Source organism: Phyllostomus hastatus, unplaced genomic scaffold (genome assembly GCF_019186645.2).
Source record: "Phyllostomus hastatus isolate PE091 unplaced genomic scaffold, TTU_PhHast_1.1 phas_scaffold_78, whole genome shotgun sequence".
Lineage (NCBI taxonomy): Eukaryota > Metazoa > Chordata > Mammalia > Chiroptera > Phyllostomidae > Phyllostomus > Phyllostomus hastatus.
In genome coordinates this window covers 81,734,116-81,758,113 of record NW_025334041.1, presented here as the reverse complement: position 1 = coordinate 81,758,113, position 23,998 = coordinate 81,734,116, and the positions used below count along the sequence as shown (strand labels likewise).

Sequence of the window (23,998 nt, the reverse complement as noted above, 5' to 3'; positions counted from 1 at the left end):
TTTCCTCAGTGTTTACTGGCAAGGACTGAAAAACTCTGTGATTTATTCTGTTCACTACAAAGTATTTTTTTTCACAACAATTACATCTTTGATATTTGACATTGTCTTTGTTTCCTTAGCCATTGGTTGGCAATCCAGCCCATGGGCCAAATTGGGCCTGCCCACCTGCCCCGGTTTTTACACGACCGTGTGTATTAGCAATGCCTTCTTTTCTATGTTCTGATGCTTTGACATCTGGGGCCTTGAGGAGTCCACTCAGGGTCAGCCAGTTCCTCATTTTATTGTACTTCACAAATGCTGCATTTTTTTACAAAGTGAAGATAAGGCCCTCCACCAGCAAAAAAGATTATAACTTGCTTTCTTGAGATACTCACTTTATTACGGTGGTCTGGAACTGAACCTGAACTATCTGAGAAATGCCTGCATTTTTTGACCTCTGCCATAACCTATATAACATGTTAGTTATTTTATTTGCTCATTTAAGCTATAAACTTGTATAAATCTATCTCTTGTTCTCTGCTATTGTCCAAAAGCTTCAGGATCTCTGGGTTTGGCTTTCTTCCTGGGGTCTACACACAACTGAGTTTCCAGTGATTTTTGAAAAAGAATCCTCAGTAAGAACTTTTACATTGTGACTCAGAACACCCACACAGATAACAGAAACAAATTTTATGAAACATTACTCATCCTTATAGTGTGTGGAGCACTTTAATGGGTTCTCTTCTCCATTTTAAAAATAGACTGCTTATAATCCGCCGTTTACATCGTCCACTGGTGAGTCAATGTGCGCATTTTAATAAACATCATCATCAGAGAGACTTCAGTCCGAACAGCATGGGATGTTTCTCTTATGAGAAACACAAAATGTTACAGTCCGCTGAGGAAGACAAACATAGAAATAGATAATAGCAATAAAGCACAAACGACAGAATGCAATTTAAAAGAATGCTCTAGGAGCAAACAGGAAAAAGAGCTAATTTTTTTCAATGGGGTTGTTGAATAGGGTTTCACAGAGCAAGTAAGATTTGAATCGAGTCTTGAAGGATGGTCAGGAAATCGCTAGTGGAGAAGAGAAAGGCAGCATTCACTGCATTTCAGAAATGCGTGCCGGGTAACAGAACCTCCAGGAGGCTGAGGACTGGTCTCCCTCAAGTGTTTATTTCCAGGCGAGTTCGGCACCAGTCGGCGCTCACTAAGATTTTGCTGTGGGTTCCCGCAGTAATTATCTCAAGACCTACTTGGGCCTCACCCTATCCACCACTAAACTGTAAATTTGAGCTTCTATGATCTTTTTTTTTCCTTTTCACCACTTTTCACTTCTCTTGGGATCATTTTCTTTTAATTCATGCAATTAATGTTTGTTAAAGGCATACTGTGAGTAACTTTTGAAATCAAAACCCCAAACTGGTCTCTAATGCTCCATCTGCCAGATTTAGTTCTTAAAAAATCCATGCAATGAGACCCACCAGTAAAATCCATGCTGTAGCACTGTTAGTCTTCCAGCTTAGATCTCAGTCTGGTCTGCCATGAGCCTAAGGCCCAGCTCCACCCTGCCTTCCCTTGAGCCCACCCTGGGCTCACTTGCTTCTCCCTCTCACTACACTGAAGCCAAGAAGGAACAAAAGGACGTCAACTTCCCTACTCTGATACCCACAAGGCTCGGCCCCTTATGCTATGCTGTTGTGAAGTCAGATGCCTTCTCTAAGATTCCTGCAGGTTCCTTATGGTCTCTCTGGCTCTCAGTCCCAAATCACCATGAATTCTTGATAGCACCGTGTTTATGTTTTCTGATGGACTGTTCTTTTCTCTGCCCCATTTCCATGACTTGCCATCTACCCCAACTTCAAGTCAGTCCACAAGGCTTTTCCCAAAGGTCTGGGTGATGCAGAGTGCTTCTATTACCATATTTCTAGGTGTTTTCTTCCTAAATATTACCTACTTTTCAGTTTTTTAGGTCAGACATGACTCTCTCTTCAGTCATCTCTCTTCAGGCATCCAGCATGCCTCACTTGCATTATTATGCAGATAATTTTAGATTTCTCCTTTCTAGTTCTGGGCTTCTCTCTACCTGTCCCAAATTCAACCAGATTAGACAAATGCAATAGGTTCCTCATCTCAGTGGTGTGCTGTGGCAATGATGGAGAGTGGGGGTGGGTGCAAGCAATAAGGGACTGCCTTGCTGATAAAGAATCTAAAAGCAATAATAGTCTTGGCTGATGTGGCCCTATTGGTTGGAGTGACCAAAAGATCGCTGGTTCGATTCTCAGTCAAGGAACATACCCATGTCACAGGTTTCATCCCCTGTGGGTGTGCATATGAGAAGGCAACCAATCGATGTTTCTCACATCTGTATTTCTCTCTCTCTCCCTCTCTCACAAAAGCAATGAAAAAATGCCCTAGGGTGAGAATAAACACATTTTTAAACAATAATAAAACCAACTAAAAGTTGGTCTGTTTTCCATTGTCACTATGTACCAGCAATTCTAAATGATGTTAGTAATAAAATACTCCTGCTCCCTACTGTGCATGCTCCACTGTTACCCTTGTCCACCTTGCCCTACCCCCATTTTGGTAAACACTGCTCCATTTAGGAACCCAAAATGGGCAGGCTCTTTGAAATGTCCATCTCATCATCTCTGCCAGGGAGTTTCTTTCTCCACACATAGAGGATTTCCTCCTTCTTTCTCTCTCCTGACATTCTTTCTCTCCTTGGTTTCTATGCTACCACTCTCTCCTGGTTTTTCTTTCTTTTTTAAAAAAGATTTTATTTATTTATTTTTAGAGAGAGGGGAAGAGAAGGAGAAAGAGAGGAAGAGAAACATCAATGTGTGGCTGCCTCTTGCATGCCGCATATTGGAAACCTGGCCCGCAACCCAGGCATGCACCCTGACTGGGAATTGAACTGGAGTTCCTTTGGTTCACAGTCCCACACTCAGTCTGCTGAGCCACACCAGCCAGGGCTCTCCTGGTTTTTCTCCATTGCCTCTGCTTACCCTTCCTTTGCATTCTTCCAAAATTGTTTCTCCCCTTCCTTGAGCTAGGCAGGAGGAAGGCATGGTTAGTTTATTCTAAGGATGAAGTTACATGAGCAGCTCTTCTTACCCAAGCTTTGCCTTTCCAAAGCAGCTGAAGGAAATACAGAAAAGCATCATATCTCAGAGAGGATTTTCAGGCCCAGGAAGAGAAGTGTGCCCTAAATGAGATGAGCAAGAAAGACAAAGCGTGAGGGGAGAGCAAGGCTGGTCATTTGTGATGTGAGTGAAGCCAGCTGCCCTGAGACGTGTGGACACATCTCACACAAGATTCTTGTGTAGGATTTTAGGCATGAGACAAAAAGATGGAGCCAAATACTCTGTGACAGAATTATATTACTCCATAGCACAGCGGACGGGTCTCTCTTTCAGCTAGAGATAGTGGTGGGTTTCCAGGATGTAAAGGCAAAAAGGATGGAGGGAAAGCCCCACCAGCAGGTGACCAGCCACACACCAGCCTGTAGCGTCCTCTCCCGCGCCCATCCTGATATGGGTACCCTGTGCAACCTCCAAACCAGAGCTGCTCCTCGGTGGTGCCCAATCTCACACAGCCAGGTAAGGGCAAGCAGAAAGCTGGGCCTGCTCACCCATAGTTGATCCACATGCTGTCCAATGGCTCAGGGTACAGCAAGTTTTTTATGGAAAGGCAAGTGTCTAAAGAGCATCTCCAGCACTGTGGACAAGGGTAGAGTGCAGGGCCCAACTCCCACACCTGGGAAAGTAACAGGTGGTATCCAGGAGGGAACAGGAACAGGGGAAATGCAGCTTCTTGTACCACATGCACTTTCAAGTGTAGGAAAAGGCTGGATACCCATATTGTGGACACTAAGAGGGGAAAGTTCATTGTCTTCCAGCTCTGGAGACAGAAATCTTCAAACTTTCATTACCCTCTTGTTGCTTATAGTTTTAAACCAGTATATTGTTTCTCTCACATCTGTAATTCCTGCCCCCCCCCCCAGACCTCATTCAGGACACAAGGGAGCCATGTGGACATCTCAGGACAGAATAAGCATGGATGTTCCAGAAGTTTTCCCATTAATTAGCATCACCGTGAAGCACTGATGAAAAAACAAGACCTGTCTGTGTTTCTGGGAGGAATTTCAGTCCTCAAATTCATGTAAAAAATGCAGTTTTATTTAGCATTTAACTCAATTTTTATTTGGAGCCCCATCACCACCAGCATTGCTGCTGATTTCATAGGAAGGGTGGAGCTGTAATCCCAACATTTTATGGCTAATCTCTGCACCAGCTCACAGCTCTCTGCCTCCTCTGTGCCACTGCTGAGAGCCACCCAGTGACTGCCCCACAGAGACATCGCTCCTGCTCACGGGTGTCAGGCCCCTGCAAGCTCTTGGGAGTACTATTACCTTTTGCTCTCCCCAAGAACTGGGCCTAGAGAGCACCAGTCATATGCCTTCTCTGCAGGACCCACCAATGTTCCCACCGGGCCTCTGGGACTCAGGAGCCACTGGAAGGCTGTGACCATTTCTTTCTGGAAGATTCCTAACTCTTCAGACTCCAACAGCAGACTTCCTCCCAGCTCCACCCCACTCAAGGGAACTCTTACCTGTAGACCCACAGGTACTCACCCCATCGTGACGATCACCCTCAGAGCACCTCACTTAAGAGCCTCAGTGAGTTTGGGCCTCAGCCAGAGAGCAGCAGGCTGTTTTCCACTGTTCTTCTCCTCCCACAAGACAGTTAACCTCAATTGGCCCAACGTCCTGGATGGAGATGGATGTGGGAAAAGTTCAGAAAAAAGAAAGAAAGAAAGAAAGAAACACACAGGGGGAAAGACATTTATTAATGTCTCAGTATCACTCCAACACTTGCATGTGTTCGAGTTTTCTCAGAAGTGGGCCCTGTCTCTAGCTCATATCATTTCATTGTACCTGAGACTCACATTAACTTGCCAACTTACCACTTCCACCCAGATAGCGAAGAAAAAGAATGATACAATGAAATTTGTTTTCTGTTTTGTGCATTAAGAATAGCCATTGACACTGAACCCCTGACACATAGGAGAATTCAAAATAAGCTCAAACCTACACTTAAGCCATACCTGGTTCACTCCAATGGAGGTGGAAGCAGTTTTCCAGAACCTCCTCACCCCACAGAGAAGCCCCCCCCACCCCCACCCCCGGCCCCGCCGCTATTATCATTTGTATAATAATAGCTTCTGATTTGTGTTTGGGTAATACTATATTAATTATGAACTTTGTGACTTACACTTTATTTAAGAAATAATAATAAAGTCCAAAGCATTTTGTTAAATTTGTGTAATGTAATTTTAATTAAGTATAATTTTCCAATGGGCAGTGGGGGTGGGGAATGGGAGAACTCTCCCCATCAACACAATAGAAATAGACTCCCAGGTCCCAGCAGAAGCAAATGGCAGGGGCTTCAGGCTACACTTTCCACCTGGCCTCTGACTGAGTCAGTGGAAGCGCTGTCCAGGGCACCAGAAGGGTTCGGTCAGGGGCCCACACAGGAGGCAAGCAATCGACGTTTCTCTCTCACATGGATGTTTCTTGATGGGTTTTTTTTTCCTCTCTCTTTCTCCCTTTCTCTCCTCAATGCTTCTCCCTCCCTCTCTTTTTCTCTCCCTTTCTCTCTCTAAAATCAATTAGAAAAACATATCCTCAGGTGAGGAACTACAGTTTCAGGGATCGTTTTTTAGGGTATGTTACCAGAGAAGTGTTTCTGAAGAGGGCAGAGCCTAGGGCATCAGAGACCCTGATGGGAGCTGCAGTGCTCTCTTCTGTGGGAAGCTGGCTGGTGGTGCCACCTGGCGGACCTACAGCTTGCTGTTGAAAACTGTCCTTCCTTAAAAGAGGCACAAACGGAGGGGTTCCTTTTTGATGTAATTGCTTGTGTTTTGTTCTTCATTCTCATGGTTTGCCTCCTTTCCAGTCAAAAGAAGGCGTAACATCTGGTTACATTCTTTTATTTCCATTTCTTATGGTAATATTAAGGTTGTATTTTGTACCAAAACTCTCAAAAAGGTAAATTAAAGGTTTAACTCTTGCTCTGACCGGCATGGTTTAGGGATTGAGAGTCACCTTGCAAAGCGAAGGTTTGCAGTTTTGATTCCTGGTCGGGGCACATGCCTGGGTTGTGGCCCGGTCCCTGGCTGGGGAGTGAGAGGCACTGACCCATGTTTCTCTCTTGCATTGTCCCTCTCTTTCTGCCTTCCACTCGCTCTAAAAATAAATAAATAAAATCTTTAAAAAAAAGGTTTAACTCCTCATTTCGACTTACTTTATACCAAAAATTTTCTTTATCAGGCAACATAGTTATTTTCTCTCTGCTTATTTTGATAGAACAGTACATAGTACTGTTTTATTTTTGAATCAGCATCTTCTCATGGAATGTCCACATTAGTACACATGTATGTAATTACTGTCTTTATCTGTGTAGAGCATCTTGAGCTAGAACACACCATAGTGCGTCCAGCCATCGGTGTGCCGTCAGATTTCTTCAGAGTCTGTGCCGTCTCAGGCAGCACTGCAGCGAACACGCTGTGCCATGGGCACGTGTGTGCGGTTTCCTCGGAGGAGACATGATGTGGACTTACTGAGTCAGAGTACGTTTAGTCCTAGGTTTTGTTTCCACTCAACGCTCAGAGTTTATACCATATCACCGGTGTGTGGAGTATGCATCTCATCTCCACTCACATTCTGTCTCTCTTTGAATCTAGAGAAAGGAAATAATCTCATTGTCGCTCTAATTAATTCCCCTGGTAACTAACTAGAGGGAAACTTTTTATATTTTATGGTCTTTCACAATGTTTTCTTCTGCGAATGCCTATTAGTGCTTTATACAGTTCAATATTGAATTGTATGAGGTTTTTCTTTTTTCATTAGACTTGAACAATTACTATTGTGTATTGTTCAAGACACACAATGAAGCAGATATGAGCTGCTCAGGTGGGGTGGGGAGAGGTGAAAATTGATGTTTCATTCTCTGAGTCTTGCCTTCAGCAAACGTTCTCTCTTCCCTGCCCTGAAAACTACACGTTTGGGGGTTTGACAGACCTGGTTTGGATCACACACTCATTCGGCTCAGTGAAAATGACTTTGATCAAGTTATTAAATGACTTTAGACAAGTTTGAACAAGTTATTCTTTCTTTGAAAGAATCAGTGTTCTTTCCACACACCAGGAGCAGGAACACCTAACACAGTTTCTGTGAGTGCAGTCTTGGCCTGAAGGTGTCCCCTTAGCTGGCTGGCACTAAGGCCCCTCAGAGGAAAGGGCAGGGAGTAGGTTTAATCGATTACTGTTTAGATAGCTTCTGCCACTTCAAAGAGTTATTCCCTATAGAGTTCTGTTCCTACGATCACATCTTTTTTGATAAACTGGTCTAAGGAATGTTAGTGCTGTAGGCTAAAACCTGGCTTGTATTGTGCTGGCCAAAGTGTCTGTATGTTTTTTTTTCCGTAAAATAAAAGACACCTTTTTTCATTGTCACCAATAACTTTATTGGTTTGGATAGTTTGAGTACATTGGCTATCTCCTGTGCGGCAGACCTTGATTGCTCTCAGTTAACATCTGGATTTGACTGCTATCAACTTCAACTGGTCTACCCGAGCGAGGAGCACCATCCAGCCAGCAATCTCCAGCCCGAAACTGCAAACTACTTTTGACACGTTCAATCAGTCTCAGCACCTTCTCCTTACCCTGCACAAATCTTTTTTTGTGCTTCAGTTGTGTTTTTACCTTTCTTGAAATAATAAAGCATAATATGCCAAAAATGTTGTATATTTCCTTCCATCTTCAAATTAAAATGGCTACACAAAAATTCACCAATTTTGATAAGTTTTTTTAAATGCACACTGATATGACAGCTGTCACAATACAATCTAACAAAATAGTTTTGAATGAAGTTAAAGAAAGCTAAGCACTACTACAGCTATCTTACAGAAAAAAACAAATGACATTTTTGGCCAACCCAATTATTGGTTAGTAAAGCAGTATTTTCTTAATTTGGAACTAGGAGACGAAAATTTAAAAAAAAAACTAATCGAGAGTCCAAGAAGGTTTTTCTTCAATAAAAATAAGTGATAAGCAAAACACAACTTGTTTCCAAGTGTTTGCTGGGAAAACGTGTCGCACAGGTAGGGGAAAGCGACGTGGCTGCCCTGGGAGGGACTATGTCGAATGCGAGTTCCCGGAGAGCTATGTCTGCACCTGCAGCTCACCTGGTGCCAGGACCATGAGTGGAAGGCTGAGCGCACTCTGCTGGACTGGCCTGTGTCCTCACCTGAATGGCAGTTCTCTTTTCCCCTTAGCAAAGGGAGCGGGAGAGAAGACAACCTAAGTCATGCTCTGCTCAGGTCTCAGTTTAGTGTATGTACACAGCTGTTCAATCTGGAGATTTTCTTCCTGTTTAAAAGATTACCAGGAGATTTGTTGATGTTTTCTTGTATACTTTCTGTTTAATTAATTGTTACATTTTTAAAGTCACAAGTGCATCTTTGCTAATACTATCAAAATATATATAAATATTGTAATTTCCTCCCCCCAAATTCAAAGATCAAGCAATTATCTTTTCCTACAGATTTAATTTTGTATGGTAATATAGCATCTTATTTACCTCTTTAAAGAATCATGTAACATCAGTGACTTCCATCGTAGTGAACACTTGGCTTAAAAATACTCGCCGAAGATTTCCTCAGGTTTTGTTTCCTGGGTGAGGGAAGTGTGAGCTTTCATTGCCTAGCAGAGTTCCCAGCCTACTAACAACTCAGTACCTATTTTTTAAAAAAGATTTATTTATTTATTTATTTATTTTTAGAGAGGAAAGGCAGGGAGAAAGGGAGAGAGAGAGACATCAATGTGTGGTTGCTGGGGGCCGTGGCCTGCAACCCAGGCATGTACCCTGACTGGGAAATGAACCTGCGATGCTTTGGTTCACAGCCCGTACTCAATCCAATTCAGTACATATTTAACAAAATGAACAAATTACAACTAATAAACCCATGATGGAGCAATGCAAAGAGCCCTGGAATGCGATGCAGCTTGAGGAGCAGAGAGTGTTCTGAGCTCAGGATTGAATGTGGGTGCTCTGTTAGGGGGCAAAAGGAACCTTTGCAAACATGCTGATGTTCATGCTGCTTCTCACATCACGAGTAATAAAGTTCTTGGTCTCTGATGCAGGAGGCTCATGTCTTCTACTAGAGTTCATGAAACAACAACAGGCTAATTTATTCACTTGTAGTAGGATATAATCAAATCCCAGTTGCTTCAAATATGAGTTACTTTTGTGACAGCAAACCAATCAACATTATTAGAAAATTAGAAAAGATCATGCTCTAGCAAATTGCTATTTTCCATCTATGATTCCCTAAGTAACATTGATTAGAATGCATTGACATGTTTCTATAAACAAACCTTAAAAAACAGAAAATGGGAGCCTAAGTCATTAAGGTTTTTTCAATATTTCCTTGCAGATTGAAAAAAACACATTTCTGCACTGGCTGGTGTAGCTCAGTGGATGGAGTGCCAGCCTGTGAACTGAAAGGTCGCTGGTTCGATTCTGGTCAGGGCACACGTCTGGGTTGCAGGCCAGGTCTCCAGCTGTGGGTGTGAGAGAGGCAAATGGTCATTGTATCAATTGCACATTGACATTTCTCTCCCTCTGTTTCTCTCTCCCTTCCCATCTCTCTAAAAACAAACAAATAAATAAAATCTTTGGAAAAAAAACCCACATTTCTCTAGCTATTCCTCAACTCCCAGCAATATGAACTTTTCTAGTAAATAATTCTTCTGGATAGTCTGAGGCTGATTCCTGCAGTCATCTCTTTCCATGGCTGGCATCCTACAGTGATTTCCCCACCCACCATCCTATATGCCTGATAGTGGGCACTGGACTTTGCCCACACAATGTGCATTTCTCCAACCCTCGACTCCACTCTTCAGTAGCAGCTGGTTCTGCTAATCCCTCTAGGTCTGGGGGCTTCAACCTCACCTCTGCCTCATTGGTCTTTACCTTATCCTCCCCAGTGAGAATTATAATCTCCTAGGGTCCTGAAACCCACAGGCTCTGAACTTCATAGTGAACAGAAGGAGGGGAAGCCTAGTTACATCTTTAGAAACACAAAGGAGGCTCACCTATGAATTCGGATGGAAGACAGAAGCTCTAAGACCAATTAGCTGCATCTCAGCAACTTTCTCTGTAACATCTGTACCCAATGTTTTCCATTCTTCAACTCCCATACAATCTCTAAACAGTATACATACATACATACCAGCAAAGTGACTTCTTACTAAACAGTGCTCACTAAGGTCATCATTCAACTCTGGAACCGTATCAGACATTTCAGGACCTTTGGCACTTATTGACCGTTCCTGTTCTGCCTCCTCTTTTCCATTAGCTCACCAACATGCACAGATGTCCTTCCTCTCTCTTCCTGGCTGCTCTTTCTCTGGATCCTTTATGGTTCATTTTTATCTGCATGTCCCTTAGAAGATGCTTTTCTCCAGGGCTCTTCCCTAGGCCACCTTCTTATCTCACACCTCAGCCCCTCCTGAGCAGCCTCCTTATTCCAGTGGTTTCAGTCACTACTGCCCTCATCCAGGCCTCTCTGGAGTTCCAGACTCCCCTCTGGCTTTCTAATGAATTTTTCTGCTTACATATGACATATGCACCCCAAGCTCAATGGTTTCAAACCCACTCAGCCTGTTCCAACAAATCTGCTCCTCCTCCTACGGCAACAGATGATGCCACTATCCACCAAATCGCCCAGGAAGAAACCAGAAGCTTCCCCCATCCCTGTTCAATCAGCAGGGCTTATTCATTCATTGTCCTAAATACCCACTGTCACTTCTCATTTGCTCCCAGGTACCACCTGAATCCAGGGCACTGTCATGTCTTGTGGGGATCACTGCCTTTCCCCCTAAACTGCAGCTCCAGTCCATTCTCCACTCTGCAGTGATGAAGACCTTTCTAGTGCAATCTTGAATGTGCCCTTCTTCCTTTTAAAAAAATCTCTCAACACTCCTCAATGCCTCCTAAAGAAGAAATCATTATTATGACTTCCAGATCCCTTCATGCCCTGGACCTAGTCCATTTCTCCATCTTCATCTTCTCAGGTTAAGTGCAAATACTATAGGCCTGATCCCTGATTTCATACATTTCAGTCTGATGGAGGACACACATGAAACAGAAATGAACCACTGAAACAATATCTATGTTTTTCAAATGCTATGAAGATGGGATACAGGAATAACTGCAGACTCCATTGGGAGGGTGGTCAGGGAGTCTGATTTTCTGTTTCCTAAAACTGAGAATCAGGAGGAGGAACAATCCAGGAAAGATTATAAAGATCTGTTTTGGGTAATAAAAATATATGTAATACATTTTAAAGTATTTGTTGCTGATTACATACACACACGTACATCTCCTTGCAATGCCTTGACTTCTGTCCTCAAAACATGACCTTCTTTCTAAGACTGATGTAAGAGTTCATGTATCTTCAGGTTGGCAAAGTGGAGTGTGGCAGGAAGGCTGCAGAGGTTGATTGCTTTTTGAACACTTGATTTTTATCCCATAGTCAACAGAAAATTATGGAAAACTTTAAACTGGGAAAAGACAAGGACTAGGTATGAATTCTATACTGTCCTTTCAGTTTTCTATGTGAAGGACTGGCGGGAACTGGAGGGAACTGGGGGCAGGAAGACCAATGAGAAGGCAGTTGCTGTGGTTTGCAGTGATCCTGAGGAGAAATGAGGGTGACCTAGATTAAAGTTGTGGATGGGAAGATGAAGAAGTAGAGGGATTCTTGAGATACTTGATGGTACCAGATGTAGTTTTAGGAGCTTTACCTATAGAGAGACAGAGAGGAATCAAGGATGGCACTGAGATTTTTAGCTTTAACCAACAGACTGGATGCTGAAGCCATTCCTTGAGATAGCCAATCCTCCCAAGAAGGCTGGAGGTGAACATGACGCACTGAGTATGGACATATTCAGTTTCAGGTGCTTTGGGAAATCAATTCATCTGGAATGACCACTAAGTAATATAATAAATCATGTCACTCTGAGTGTGAAACACTTCCAGAGGCTCAACGTTGACAAGGATACAATTTCAAATTTCTTAACAAAACTTATAATTAATTTACTCTTTTTAGTTTCATCTCTGTCACTTATCTCCACTCAGGTTCCCAGCCCAAAGGCAATTTTAGTTCCTCAAAGGGATAATGCTCTCTGCCGTTTCAGGGACTTTGTGCCAACTGTCCTGTCAGGGTCTATTTTATTCTCCTTGCATTCCACAAAGACTGAGAGCCAGGCAAGGTGATGGGATGAAATGGTAAACAAAAGGCAACCTCACGATACGTATAAGAGTGCACACAAAAGTATTGTTTGTAAAAAAAAATGCCCTTGTGGAGCTTAAAGTAGAATGGCGTAGCTACACACTAATCCAACAATTCCACAGATAACTAAAAATTAAATCAAACATTAAAATCGCAAATGATGTAAGAGCTGCTAACAGAAGGTACCTAGTAAGGATAAGAGCCCATAATGGGGTTTTGACGTAGTGAAGACTTGCCTGAGAAAGTGAAGGCTGAGCTAATTCAAAGGTGGACAAAAGCGTTCTAGGCTGTGAGAACACCCCTGTATAGGCTTATCACTTGGTACATTATGGGGAACTAGGGGAAATACTTACTTTTCGTAAAAAGTCCAGGCGAGGTAGAGAAGGGGACCGGGGACAGGCCCCACCCCCTCCCCCTCCCCCTCCCCCCTCCCCGCGCAGGCGGTGGAAGACGTGGCTATTTTGTCCCACAGCAGCTGCCATAGGGCTGTAGTAGGCCACGATCTGGACGCACTGATTATTGGGAGTTGTAGTCTTTACCTGTGGGAGCAGGCATGGCGGCTTCCATTGCATGGGTCTGTGGAGCAGCAACTGGACTGACCCGGAGCGTTGGAGCCGCCAGGGCGCTGCTTCCCGTGCGGGCCTCTGTCGCCTGCCGTAAGTGGATCGAGGCTTGAGAACCGAGGAGCAGAAGGGGTGCAGGGCAAGGGTGGCAGTAGGCGAGCATGAAAGTCTGGGGTGACCCCGGCGGAGGACCCTCGTAGGACCTCGAGCTGGGGAGATTGCGGGGTTCCCCAGGAGGTCAGGGCAGGCTCCAGCATCCTTGATCTCTGCTTTCTGTTCCCGCAGGGGCCCGCGTGGGGCCGGGCCGTCAGCAGAGCACTGGACCTTCCCAGTCCGGCGCGTTCCAGCCGCCTCCAAAACCCGTCATCGTGGACAAACGCCGTCCCACGCGCGAGAAAACCAGGTGAAGCCGGGTCCTGGGCATGATTCTCTCTTTTTTGGGTCTGCGCTCAGGAACCTGTATTCGCTTAAGTCTGGGCTCTAAATCCGGGTCTGAAACTCCCATTGCAGGAACTCGTGGATCCAATTGTTGTTGAGCCCTCTTACGTAAAGCACACCCAACTCAGGCTTGCCTTCATCGCTTCTTCCAAGCTGAACTGAACTTTGTTTGCAGTTTTATTAAATTAGAACTTCAGATAGGGATTTCCTAGATTTGAAGGTATTAGTGTTTCTGTAGACCTAATTAAAAAGCCAATTGGAGGGGTGTGGAGCGGAGTACGTGATGTGAGTATAGGCTTTGTGAAGGGACTCTGGGCTGTTGATTGGATTATCTCTGCCTGTGTGTGTGTTTAACATTTCAAATATTCCGTGGTCCAGAGTTGAAATAAAGTTGAATTTATGGAATTTAGAAATTAAGAAAAGACTTTTATCCAACTTTTTTTTAATGTGGAAAAAGAAATAGCTTCCTTAAATAGCAGCACTTAATGTAACCAGTAAAATGAAATATAAATTGTGTAACAACTTTGTAAAACAATTTAACACAATTTAGTAAGTTTGATGTTGTGTATACTTTTCCATCCAGAAGGGTATAAAAAAGTAATAAGTATGAGAAGATATGTATAAGAGTGCACACAAAAGTATTGTTTGTAAAAAAATTAAGTAACCTAGATATCTGTCAGCACGTGGGCTATTATATGGCAGTGAAAAGCAAATGAACTAGAGCTAACATGAACTTCAAAAATACATGTGAAAAAAGGAACCTACAGAAGAATTGATATAGTATGATAGCATTTTTATATTGCCTAGACATATATATGCATATGTAAGGACAAAAAGTATACAGGGGAAATTCTCCACTTTCACAGAGCAATCCATCCTAGCTCTCCCAATAGCTCCACAAGCAGAAGTTATGTGCCTCCTGATGTGGCACAATGAGATCACATCATCACCTCTGTAGTATTTTTACCAAAAATATTTAACCTTGGTCTAAGCATGTGGAAACAATAAACAAATCCAGATTCCAGGGACTGTCTATAAGACAACAGGCTTTGACTCTTCAAAAAAGTCAGTGTTATAAAAATACGAAGATGGGGAGCAGCTCTAGTTTCAGAGACTGAAGAGACGAACAACAGACACTGTGTGAAGCTGGTTTGTAGCTTAGATTGGGCAGCAGACAGCTATGAGACCTTTTCCAGGACAATTAAGTGTATTTAAATATGCACTATGTATTAGATTATATTTTTTAATTAATGCTGGAATTCTTAGGTGTCATAAAGGGATTGTGATAAATGTAAGAGAATGTCCTTGTTCTTAGCAGACACCTTCTAAAGTGCTGAAGGATGAAATGCCTTGCTGCTTGTCATTTTCAAATAGTTCAGGAAAAAATCATGGTATATATGTAAATTATGTATGTATATGGGTATATAAAGTAAATATGTAAAATGTTGGCAGTAGGTGAAGTATATTTGGATGTTCATTGTATAACTGTTTCAACTTTTAGTAGGTTTGAAAATTTTTTAAGTAGGGAATTGAGAAATTGAAGAAATTCATAGGAATAATCATCACCAAATTTAATTACAGCACAGTAATTATAGGGGTAGATGGGTGCACAGGGGCTTCAACCACATTGATCATTTATTTCTTGAGTTGGGTGATAGGGACATGAATTTGCATTGTAATGTCATTTACACTTTCCTGTAGATTAACATTAAAGTGAGTTTAAAATCAGTTCAGGAGACTGGGGCAATTATTTTTTAAAGTCAGTTTGATTATTTATATGTTTGTGTCTTTTCCCACATAGTTTATTACAACATGTGCAATCCAACATGTGACCCATGGTTATGGTCAGAGGCTTTGGAGTCTGACAGACGTTTAAATCTTGACTTGATGAGTTTATAGCTAACATAATAACAAGTGAGTTATTTATCTCCAAGCTTAATTTTCATCTTGAAGAGGAGACAATGACACCAAACCACCTGGTTGTTGTAAGGATGAAATTATGCTATCGATGTGCTTTTAACACAATGCCAGGCGAGTACCGAGGATTATTAGCTATTTTCATAAGCACTGACAACAATTTTAGAAATAAGATAAATTTTTCTTATTTAGAGAAGGAAGAATAAAATGCTTCAAAATCATAATCTTTCTTTTTATTTTTAAAAAAGCAACAGATTCTTTTTTTAATGGTCTTTAAAGTTTGCTTTTAATTTTTTTTTCCTGCAGATTCTTGAGTCCTGAATTCATTCCTCCAAGAGGGAGAACAAAGCCTCTGCTATTTCAACTAGAAAGAAAAGATATGTTAGAAAGGAGAGAAGTGCTCCACATTCCAGAGTTCTATGTTGGTCAGTAAGGGCCGAATGCTTTTATTCTTAGTGACTGGGGGGTTAGTTTTCTTGGCATAGAGAAGGTTGTTTTTCATATACCTGGGTTTTACCTATATGAGGTTCTTATTTCTAACATTATACCAAAATCTGTAGGAAGTCACACAGTTACCTAGAAATGCTATTGTTTGTTTCTGCATCTGAATTTGTAGGAAGCATTCTTCGTGTTACTACGGCTGACCCATATGCCAGTGGAAAAACCAGCCAGTTTCTGGGGATTTGCATCCAGAGATCAGGAACGGGACTTGGAGCTACTTTTATCCTTAGGAATACTATTGAAGGACAAGGTAGGTGGGGTTCACTTTATTATTTTGGTATCTGGAAAGTGTCATCTCAGGATTCTTTGTTTTCTGCACACTGGGATAAGACATCTGTAACTTGACAGTGCAAGGGGCCCCAGGGGATGACGCGGACCCTGTGGCCTAAGAAGGTGTGAAAATCGAGGTGGCTGATTAAATGCAGGTGGTGCTTTGCTTTCCCTGGAAGGCTCCTTTTACTGCAGGGACAACAGCTGTTAGAGGTGGGCTTTCCAAACTGGCAGCATCCCAGGAGGAGACAAATGACTACAGCAGTGTGGGGACATTCATTTTAGGTGCAAATAGCCCTTGAGAACATTTTGAACATAATGATATCTTTATGAGTTCTTTCTCCTAAAACGAATGGTCCCCAATTTGCTTTATGTTAACAGCAGTCACCACAGGATGGGTTTTATAAGGATCAGAGAAATTTTTTAAAAAAGCAAAATTATGTAAGCTATGCCTGATAAGGCAGAGGAACAAGTGGTAAAATTTTAGAAAGATTATGAATCTGAATGGCAGGAACAGTCAAGTGTCCACTCTTTATGTTGTGTGCTGTGTGATCCCCAGCAGCGGAGTGCTGTGTTCAGGAGGAACTGAACGTATGAGAGCAGTTGCTGCCTTTCTTACCCTGCAGTGACCTGAGAGAGACGCTGTGCTTCAGTCGGGTCGTGTACTGCAGAAACCTTGTCATAGAAAAACATCAGCACAGGTGTGAGTCAGACAGATCTGGGTTTGATTTTCTTTAAAATTGAGATAAAAGTTTCTACCTCCTGGGGTTGTTGTGGTCATTTGATCGTGGTGTTGTACATGAGGTGCTGGACACCATACTCAAAAGTATTAGCTCCTTGTCATTCTTTTTTTAAAAGATTTTATTTGTTTTAGACAGAGGGGAAGGGAGGGAGAAAGAAAGGTCGAACCAGTGGCTCTTTGGTTCATAGGCTGGCACTCAATCCACTGAACCACACCAGCTAGGGCATCTCCTTGTCATTCTTTACAGTATATTTTGACTGTAACCTGCACAGGCAGGTTACCTTCCCCATCAATACTCCCTTTTTCGGTGGTTCTTTTTTAGGCCAGTGGCTTTAAGTATCATCCTTATGATGACCATTTCCAAATATATATCCTGAGTATTAACCCTTTCCAAAATTCCAAATTCCATATTTGCATATGCAGCTACCAATTTGGCATCTCCATTTGGATATCTTATAAGCATAAAACAAGTTCAAAGGAGAACTCTTTATTTCCCCTCACAATGTGTTCTTTTCAAGTTTTTTTTCCTATTTCTATAAATGATACCACTCCTCACCCATTTAATAAAAAGGTTAGTAGCTTTTTTTTTTTATATAACATCAATGTGTGGTTGCCTCTCACATGCCTGTCACTGGGGACCTAGCCTACAACCCAGGCATGTGCCCTAGACCGGCAATCGAACTGCGACCCTTTGGTTTGCAGGCTGGCATTCAATCCACTGAGCCAAGGAGCTGTTTTTAATTCTCTTTCACACACTCAATCAGCAGGTTTTTATAGCTCAGTCTCAAAGTGTATACCAATTTTGTCCGTTTCTCCATCTCCGTTGCTACTGCTCTTGTCCTTGCTACTGCCTTCTCCTCCTTGCAGCTGTGTGGCATTGCTGGTTCACTTTCCTGACTCCCAGTTAGCATGCTCCAGACAAGTGGGCCTTTTCCAGGTTTTCCAAACAGGGCAAATTTGTTAAGACCCCAGGGCTTTAGCATTTCCCATTCTTGCCTGGAGCATTCATGGCCCTTCGCAGTATCGGTTTAAATGTTACCTTTTCAGAGAGGCTTTCTCTGACTATGCTAAAGCTGCCGCCTCTTCCCATCCACAGTGTCATCACCCTGTGTTGTTGGTGTGTCTGTCATCCAGTAGATCGACAGCCGTATGAGAGGAGATCTTACTGTTCGGGTTTTGCTGTAGGCACAGCTCCTAAATCAGTGCCTGAACCAGAGTAGTTGTGCAGGAAATACTGGACTAAATCCTAGTGTTAAACACTGGATGTTCACATAGATCATGTATTTTACTATTTCTGTTCCTCTTGGGGTTGTTCCAGGAAACCTTAGAATGTACTATTGCCATTAAGCATTTGAAGATACAGATGGAAGATGGTATATATTAAGTTGTTACTTGTGGCATCTTGGAAACATCAAAAACTGTTCTTAGGTTGCTTCCTACGGATAGCTCCAGAGTGTTTAAACAAACAAAAAACAAAAATGAGGCTGTCCTTACGAGGGCTTCTAAACCAGTTAGAATTTAAAAGTGTACTTACTCTTTTTTGCATCATTAATCCTCTTGCTCTTAGTGTAGAAGATAGAGCTCTGTTTAAATAATTGGGAAATAAACTACATGACAGTGGAAAATTTACTTAAATTTTCTCCACGTAATACTGTCAGAATTGAAGAGCTGTTGTCTCAATGTATTTATAGAAGACATCATTCTTTCGACTTTAAAGATTGAAATTTACGCCACATTTCCTACCTGCAGTTTCCTGCCCTGTGCTCGTTCCTTGATGAAATAGCTTTTACTGCATTGGGAAGCTTGTGCAGGGATCTGGACTTTGATTGTAAGAAAGTTTTCTTCTCTTCTTAGGTGTTGAGATTTGCTTTGAACTCTATAATCCTAGAATCCAGGAGATCCAGGTGGTCAAACTGGAGAAACGGCTGGATGACAGCTTGCTGTACTTACGAGACGCCCTTCCAGAATACAGCACTTTCGATATTAACATGAAGCCGGAAGTACGAGAATCTAGCCAAGAAGTTCCTGTCAATCAGGTATAAGTTGAACGCTTCAAACTGGAAATCGAAGTGTAAAATAAGAGTCATCTTAATGAAAACTTTTAGAAGAATTTTGCTTTTCACTACCAGCCTAATTTGTCCCCGCCCCCTTTTTTAATCTCTCCCTCAGCTGAAGGTGAAAATGAAGCCTAAGCCCTGGTCCAAACGCTGGGAGCGACCGAAGTTCAAGGTGAAAGGAATCAGGTTTGATCTCTGTTTGACTGAAGAGCAGATGAAAGAAGCTCAAAAGTGGAGTCAGCCGTGGCTTGAGTTTGACATGATGAGGGAATATGATACTTCAAAAATTGAAGCTGAAATATGGAATGAAATTCAAGCATCGAAAAAGTCTTGATCTGAAAATGTATTTAGCTCCTTGCAGACAATACACTGACTCTCAGAGGATTTTTTTTAGAGACCAATTTAATTTCATATATAAAGACATAGTCATTCAATCAACTAAGCATTCATTATTTTATGAGTACTGTTTTAAAAAACTAAAATTAGTACATCTCTTTATTACTTTAAAAGGTGAAGTACACATGCCAAGTGGTCTGGTGTTTGTTCTGTTACTGGAGGCGAAGCTAAAATAGAGTTAGGCTACCACAGAATCCTCTCACAGAAAGTCTGGGCAAGGAAGCAGGTACCCAGCCCTGACTGGCTGGATGCGCCCCCTCAGGCAAGCACAGCCCCGCCCACTTCTCCAGCCTGGTGTCAGAGCAACACAGGTGGACTGTGGTGTCTCCTTTGTGCGGATGTCACCAGAGTTCCCCATTTCCACTCACCTAGTGCCCAGCCCTTCCAGTGAAGCAAAGGCGGGAGCAAAAGTCAGTGGCTGGGCAGGACAAGTGTGCTGTCTCCTGGAGCACTGTGGCAGGACATGGTCACCTTGGGAGGCAGGGGAAGGCAGAGAACAGAGGGTGAGAGAGAAGGTATCTGACCCCAGCTCCCCTGGGTCTTCCAAGTGCCTCCCCTCCCCACTCCCAGTTCCCCCTGACCCGGTCCCCAGAAGCCAGGCCAGGAGACCACAGCTGTAGGGGCCCCAGCTTCACGGGCTTTGCCAGGTCTCCATGTCCACTACCCTAGGAGAGGACCTCACTCAGTCTCTAAAACCTAAGTCAGACCATGTTCTTCCCTGCTTAAAGTGCTTCCAGAGCTTTCCATCCCCTGTGGGGTGAAGTGTATAAACGCAGACTCGAGCCCCGGCTGGCACAGAGGGCAGCCCCTCAGCCCTGAACCTGGCACTGTGTGAGTGCGGTCGGGGGTGATGGGCACTTGAATCAGAATCATCAGTGAGTGCCAATGTTATGTTCCTCATGCTCCATTTTAAAAGGTGGGGAACGTGTCACGTACTTTAGAAGGATGTGAGGGAGGCGGTGGCAGATGTCAGAAGCTCAACGGGGAGGTGGCTCAGACCTGGGCTCCAGAGCCACACCTTGGAGCTGCAGTCCTGGTCCCCTGTGCTGTGTGGCCTTGGTCAGGTTACCGAACCTCCCTGTGCCTCAGTTCCCTTACATGCAAAGTGGGGGCTAAGATAGTCTTTTACTCACAGGACGTCAGGACTAATGAGTGTTTTGAAATGCTTAGGAGAATGTCTAGCACCTGGTAAGCCAGTGTTTGGTATTAATAAATAAAATTTATATACTTATTAAATTAATATATACATACAAAGACTTGACTTCTCAAGCTGTATTTGATTGCATCCCACCCTAAGCTTGTACCCGACCGGTGGTCCAGCCCCTTTGTCCTGTCTGTGCTGCTCGGGAAAGGAAGCCTGAGCACGGCTTCTGTGGGACACAGACACCTGCACGCTGGACCTGCCCCTCCCTCATTCACAGCCAGGCTCACACATCGGTCCACCCATCTCTCGTGTTACTTCAAACATCTATCTGGTCGTTAAACGAAGGTTGAGTTCTTAGGAATCAATAGGAAGAACTTGGAGCCCGTTCCTGAACGCCCCGCCCCTGCTGTTACCACAGTGACCCACAGGTGGCACCATTTCCTCTGACGGCACGAGGCACGGGGGCTCCCGTGGCTTGCTTAGGGCACTGTGTTCACTGTGTGTGCGAGTCTGGTCCCCGCAATGCTCCAGTTGCAGTGTCTTCCAGGGCTCCAGGCCCCTCCGTGGAAGGAGCTAGTAACCCCAGTGACCTCATCCCTGGCCCACACTCCCTGGGCCAGGGCTCCTGAGGTTTCAGTGCGTGTAGAAAGTTGTCAGTTTCTCTGAACAGGGACAGGTGATGGCTAATGAAAGACAGACAACGGGGGGCCTTGTCCCCAAGAAGCTGACATACACAGTCTGTCTTTGTTTTCAGGACCTAGGCCAAATGGAGAGGGCCCCTCTCTCACCGGCAGGTTAAATACACCAAACCCTGTCAAGGTCAGTCCTGAGAGTCTGTCAGATCTAGAAATGCCAGGGTGCCCTGTTATGAGGAGACTCCAAAAACGAGTCAGGCAGTAGTGGGGCTCCACGTGTCCCCCTCCACCACGGCTGTCCTTGTTAAGGTCTGGTGAAATGACCCTTATGGGCCGAATGTTTTTGTCTCCCGTCCCCAAATTAATATGTTGAAATCCTATGGGATGGTATTAGGGGGTGGGGCCTTTAGGATTGTTTAGGTCATAAGGGTGGGGTCCCCACGAATGACAATAGTGCCCTCAAGAAACGGGAGAGAGGGCGTCCCTCTCCCCCGTGTGTGGGAGCCCACACACAATTACTTCTCTGACCCAGGAAGAGGGCCTTTGCCGCCCGACCCTGCTGGCTCCTGGTCTCCTGCTTCCGGCCCCCAGAACTGAGGGAAACAAATGTTTGTTGTGGTGTCCTGTTATAGCAGCCCAAACTGAGACCATTTCCAGATTCAACAGGCACTTTTCTCCTTTTTTTGTTTTTTAAACTTTTTGCAGCATCCCTTCCGACCCCCATCCCTTGAAACTCCCTATGTCCTTGGGTTTCGTGGCCCCACCAGCTCCTGGTTTCCTCCTATGCCTGGCTGCTCCCACTCGGAAACCTCCATGAGTTCCTCTTTGTCCACCCTTCCTCTGGTGTCAGTCTTCTTGCTATGTCTATTCCTCATGCTGTTCCCTGCCCTCCACACAGACTCACCCTGGGTAATCTTCCTCCCTCCTCTCTCCCTGATTCTATCTAACTTAAACCAGTGCACCAGTCTCATGAACCAGCTGGCACATTCCCCTTCCCTTTCTTGTCACACAGACCCTTCAAAGGCAGGGTATTCAAACCCGAAGCAAACCCAAGCATCTGTCCACCACAGTTCCGATCCCCACCCAGGCCACCAAGTCAAGTCTGTCCCTGGCCTTATATCCAGAGTCACCTTACTCAGAAACTCAGAGTAACATCCTTGACTCCTGTATCAGTTTCCTAATAAGTAACATAAACTGAGTGGCTTAAAACAACAGATTTTTTTCCTCTCACAGTTCCAGAGGCAAGGTGTTGTCAGGGCCTCTCTCTCCAAAGGATCTAGGGGAGAGTCCCCAGCTTACATTCAGTCAGTATTTCCAAAAGAGGGAAAATAATCACTGTCCCCTGTCCCTGCCCTGTGACTGGGTGAAATGACCCCTCCTTCGCCATGACTCCGACATGTGGCTCTGATGACAGGCACTAACCCAGCCTAGAGTGGCTGAGGTCTGTCCCCGTCACTTGCCTCGAGGCACACAATGTCCACCTCCTCTTCTATCGGACAGCCCTTTAGTGGCTCCCCTCTCACCATCCCATCTAACAGGGAGATGGCAGCTGGGGCTCCAACCCTGCTCAGTAGCTACAAGCCAGTCTTGCCCACCTCAAACTCCAGTTTTTTCCCTTGTACGCCAAAGGCCTGACCTCAACACAGAGTGGGACTTGAGTTTGTGCTGCTCACACCTTAAAGTGCACATGAACCTCTGGGCACTCTGTCCAGATCCAATATGGTTGGGGCCTGGGGGTCTGAATTCCTAACAACCACACTGGTGGCAGGGGGTTGGGCCAGCTCCGATGCCCGCCCCCTTTAGTTCTCTGTCCTTGAGGGAGAACTCTGACCATGACATAGAGACCCCTCTGCTCTTGTCTACGGTGTTTCACCCTCCTCCCCGCCCCTTCCCCCCTCCTGTCCTTCCACAAGTCATTGTGGACAACTGTGGGCCGTTAGCCCCTGAGGGAGATGAGCGTCCCCAGCAGAGGACCCAGGTGTGCTGCCTGGGAGCAGGGAGGGGGTGGGGCTCGGGAGAGGGTGCCTAGAGCCTGTCCAGATGGATCAGCCTGCTGTGACCCCTTGAGTGCTTTGCACCCCATTTTTGGGCAGCACCCCTGCTGAACAACCCCCCTCCCTCAAAGCCAAGGAAACGTGTCCTCGGCGACATCAAGCAGAACTATGCAGTCTTGTTTCACTGCATCTAAAACACCGGCACCAGGCTGCTGATCTGCATGTTCCCCTTGGGGCACCTTGTAAACTGAGAAGAGTCCTGTTACTGATGGGTGCCTGGGTGCTGGGGAAATCAGGTGCTCATCAGAACTGTGTCTAAATTTAGCAGATGATTTTAGAGCTTTAAGCTAACATTTCAAGAATGACTTTTGTAATTTTGGCAAACAATGATGGCTTGCACTAAACAGTGTTGATTTTAAGGAGCAGGATTGATTGCGGCAGCCCAGGGTGGATCCAGCCCTTTAGGACTTGGACGGCAGAGCTGTGAGTGCACCGGCCTCGGGGAGGACGCGATGTGGGGTGGAGTGCACAGTGGGCTGGGGAGTCCTGGAGCAGAGTCGCATCTCCGTGGATGTGAGCTCAGCAGACGTTCTGACAGCTCCCCCCACCGCCCACCCCTCACTTCACCCTGGGCCCGGCACTCATCTTCCTCCTGTCCAGCCTGCCAGTCACGCACTGCCTAGACCAGCTGCCCGGAGCTCTGTGCGCAGACGTGGGCATGTGACTCTGCCCAGTGCTCTCAGATCTGAAAAACAGACCGGATTACTGCTGTGTCTGTGGGAAGGAGCCTGCATTTAAAGTGATGGGGATGTGTATGTTTAAAAAATCAGCAACACAGGCCAATGATTTTTCCAGGACACAGCTGACTTATGGTCCGTATTTTTGCATAGCTTCTGGAAACAGGGACAATGGCGATTGACAAGCAGTGGAGGAGAGCAGGGTGGTGCACCTCTGGGAAACGGAATCTGAGTCCTGCAGCTTCTCTGAGGGTTCC

The 23,998-nt window shown here is 44.5% G+C and overlaps 1 protein-coding gene and 1 long non-coding RNA gene across 3 annotated transcripts; one reads left to right on the top strand and one right to left on the bottom strand.

Annotated features, from left to right (window-relative positions):
• Positions 1-792: 792 nt before the first annotated feature.
• Positions 793-12,751, bottom strand: LOC123812189. 2 transcript variants are annotated; one of them, XR_006784493.1, is made up of 5 exons: positions 12,701-12,751; positions 8,297-8,418; positions 4,622-4,756; positions 3,103-3,193; positions 793-877 (listed from the first exon to the last, which is right to left on the bottom strand). It is a non-coding gene; the product is annotated as an uncharacterized LOC123812189 (long non-coding RNA). The 2 variants fall into 2 exon arrangements; XR_006784492.1 differs by lacking the exon at positions 12,701-12,751 and adding an exon at positions 8,630-8,776.
• Positions 12,752-12,872: 121 nt separating this feature from the next.
• Positions 12,873-19,273, top strand: MRPL19 (mitochondrial ribosomal protein L19). The gene is made up of 6 exons (XM_045828897.1): positions 12,873-13,003; positions 13,196-13,313; positions 15,572-15,690; positions 15,882-16,016; positions 18,633-18,814; positions 18,948-19,273. Exons 1-6 carry the CDS (start codon positions 12,901-12,903, stop codon positions 19,167-19,169), a joined length of 879 nt encoding a protein of 292 aa, XP_045684853.1. The 5' UTR covers positions 12,873-12,900; the 3' UTR covers positions 19,170-19,273.
• The last annotated feature ends 4,725 nt before the right edge of the window (positions 19,274-23,998 follow it).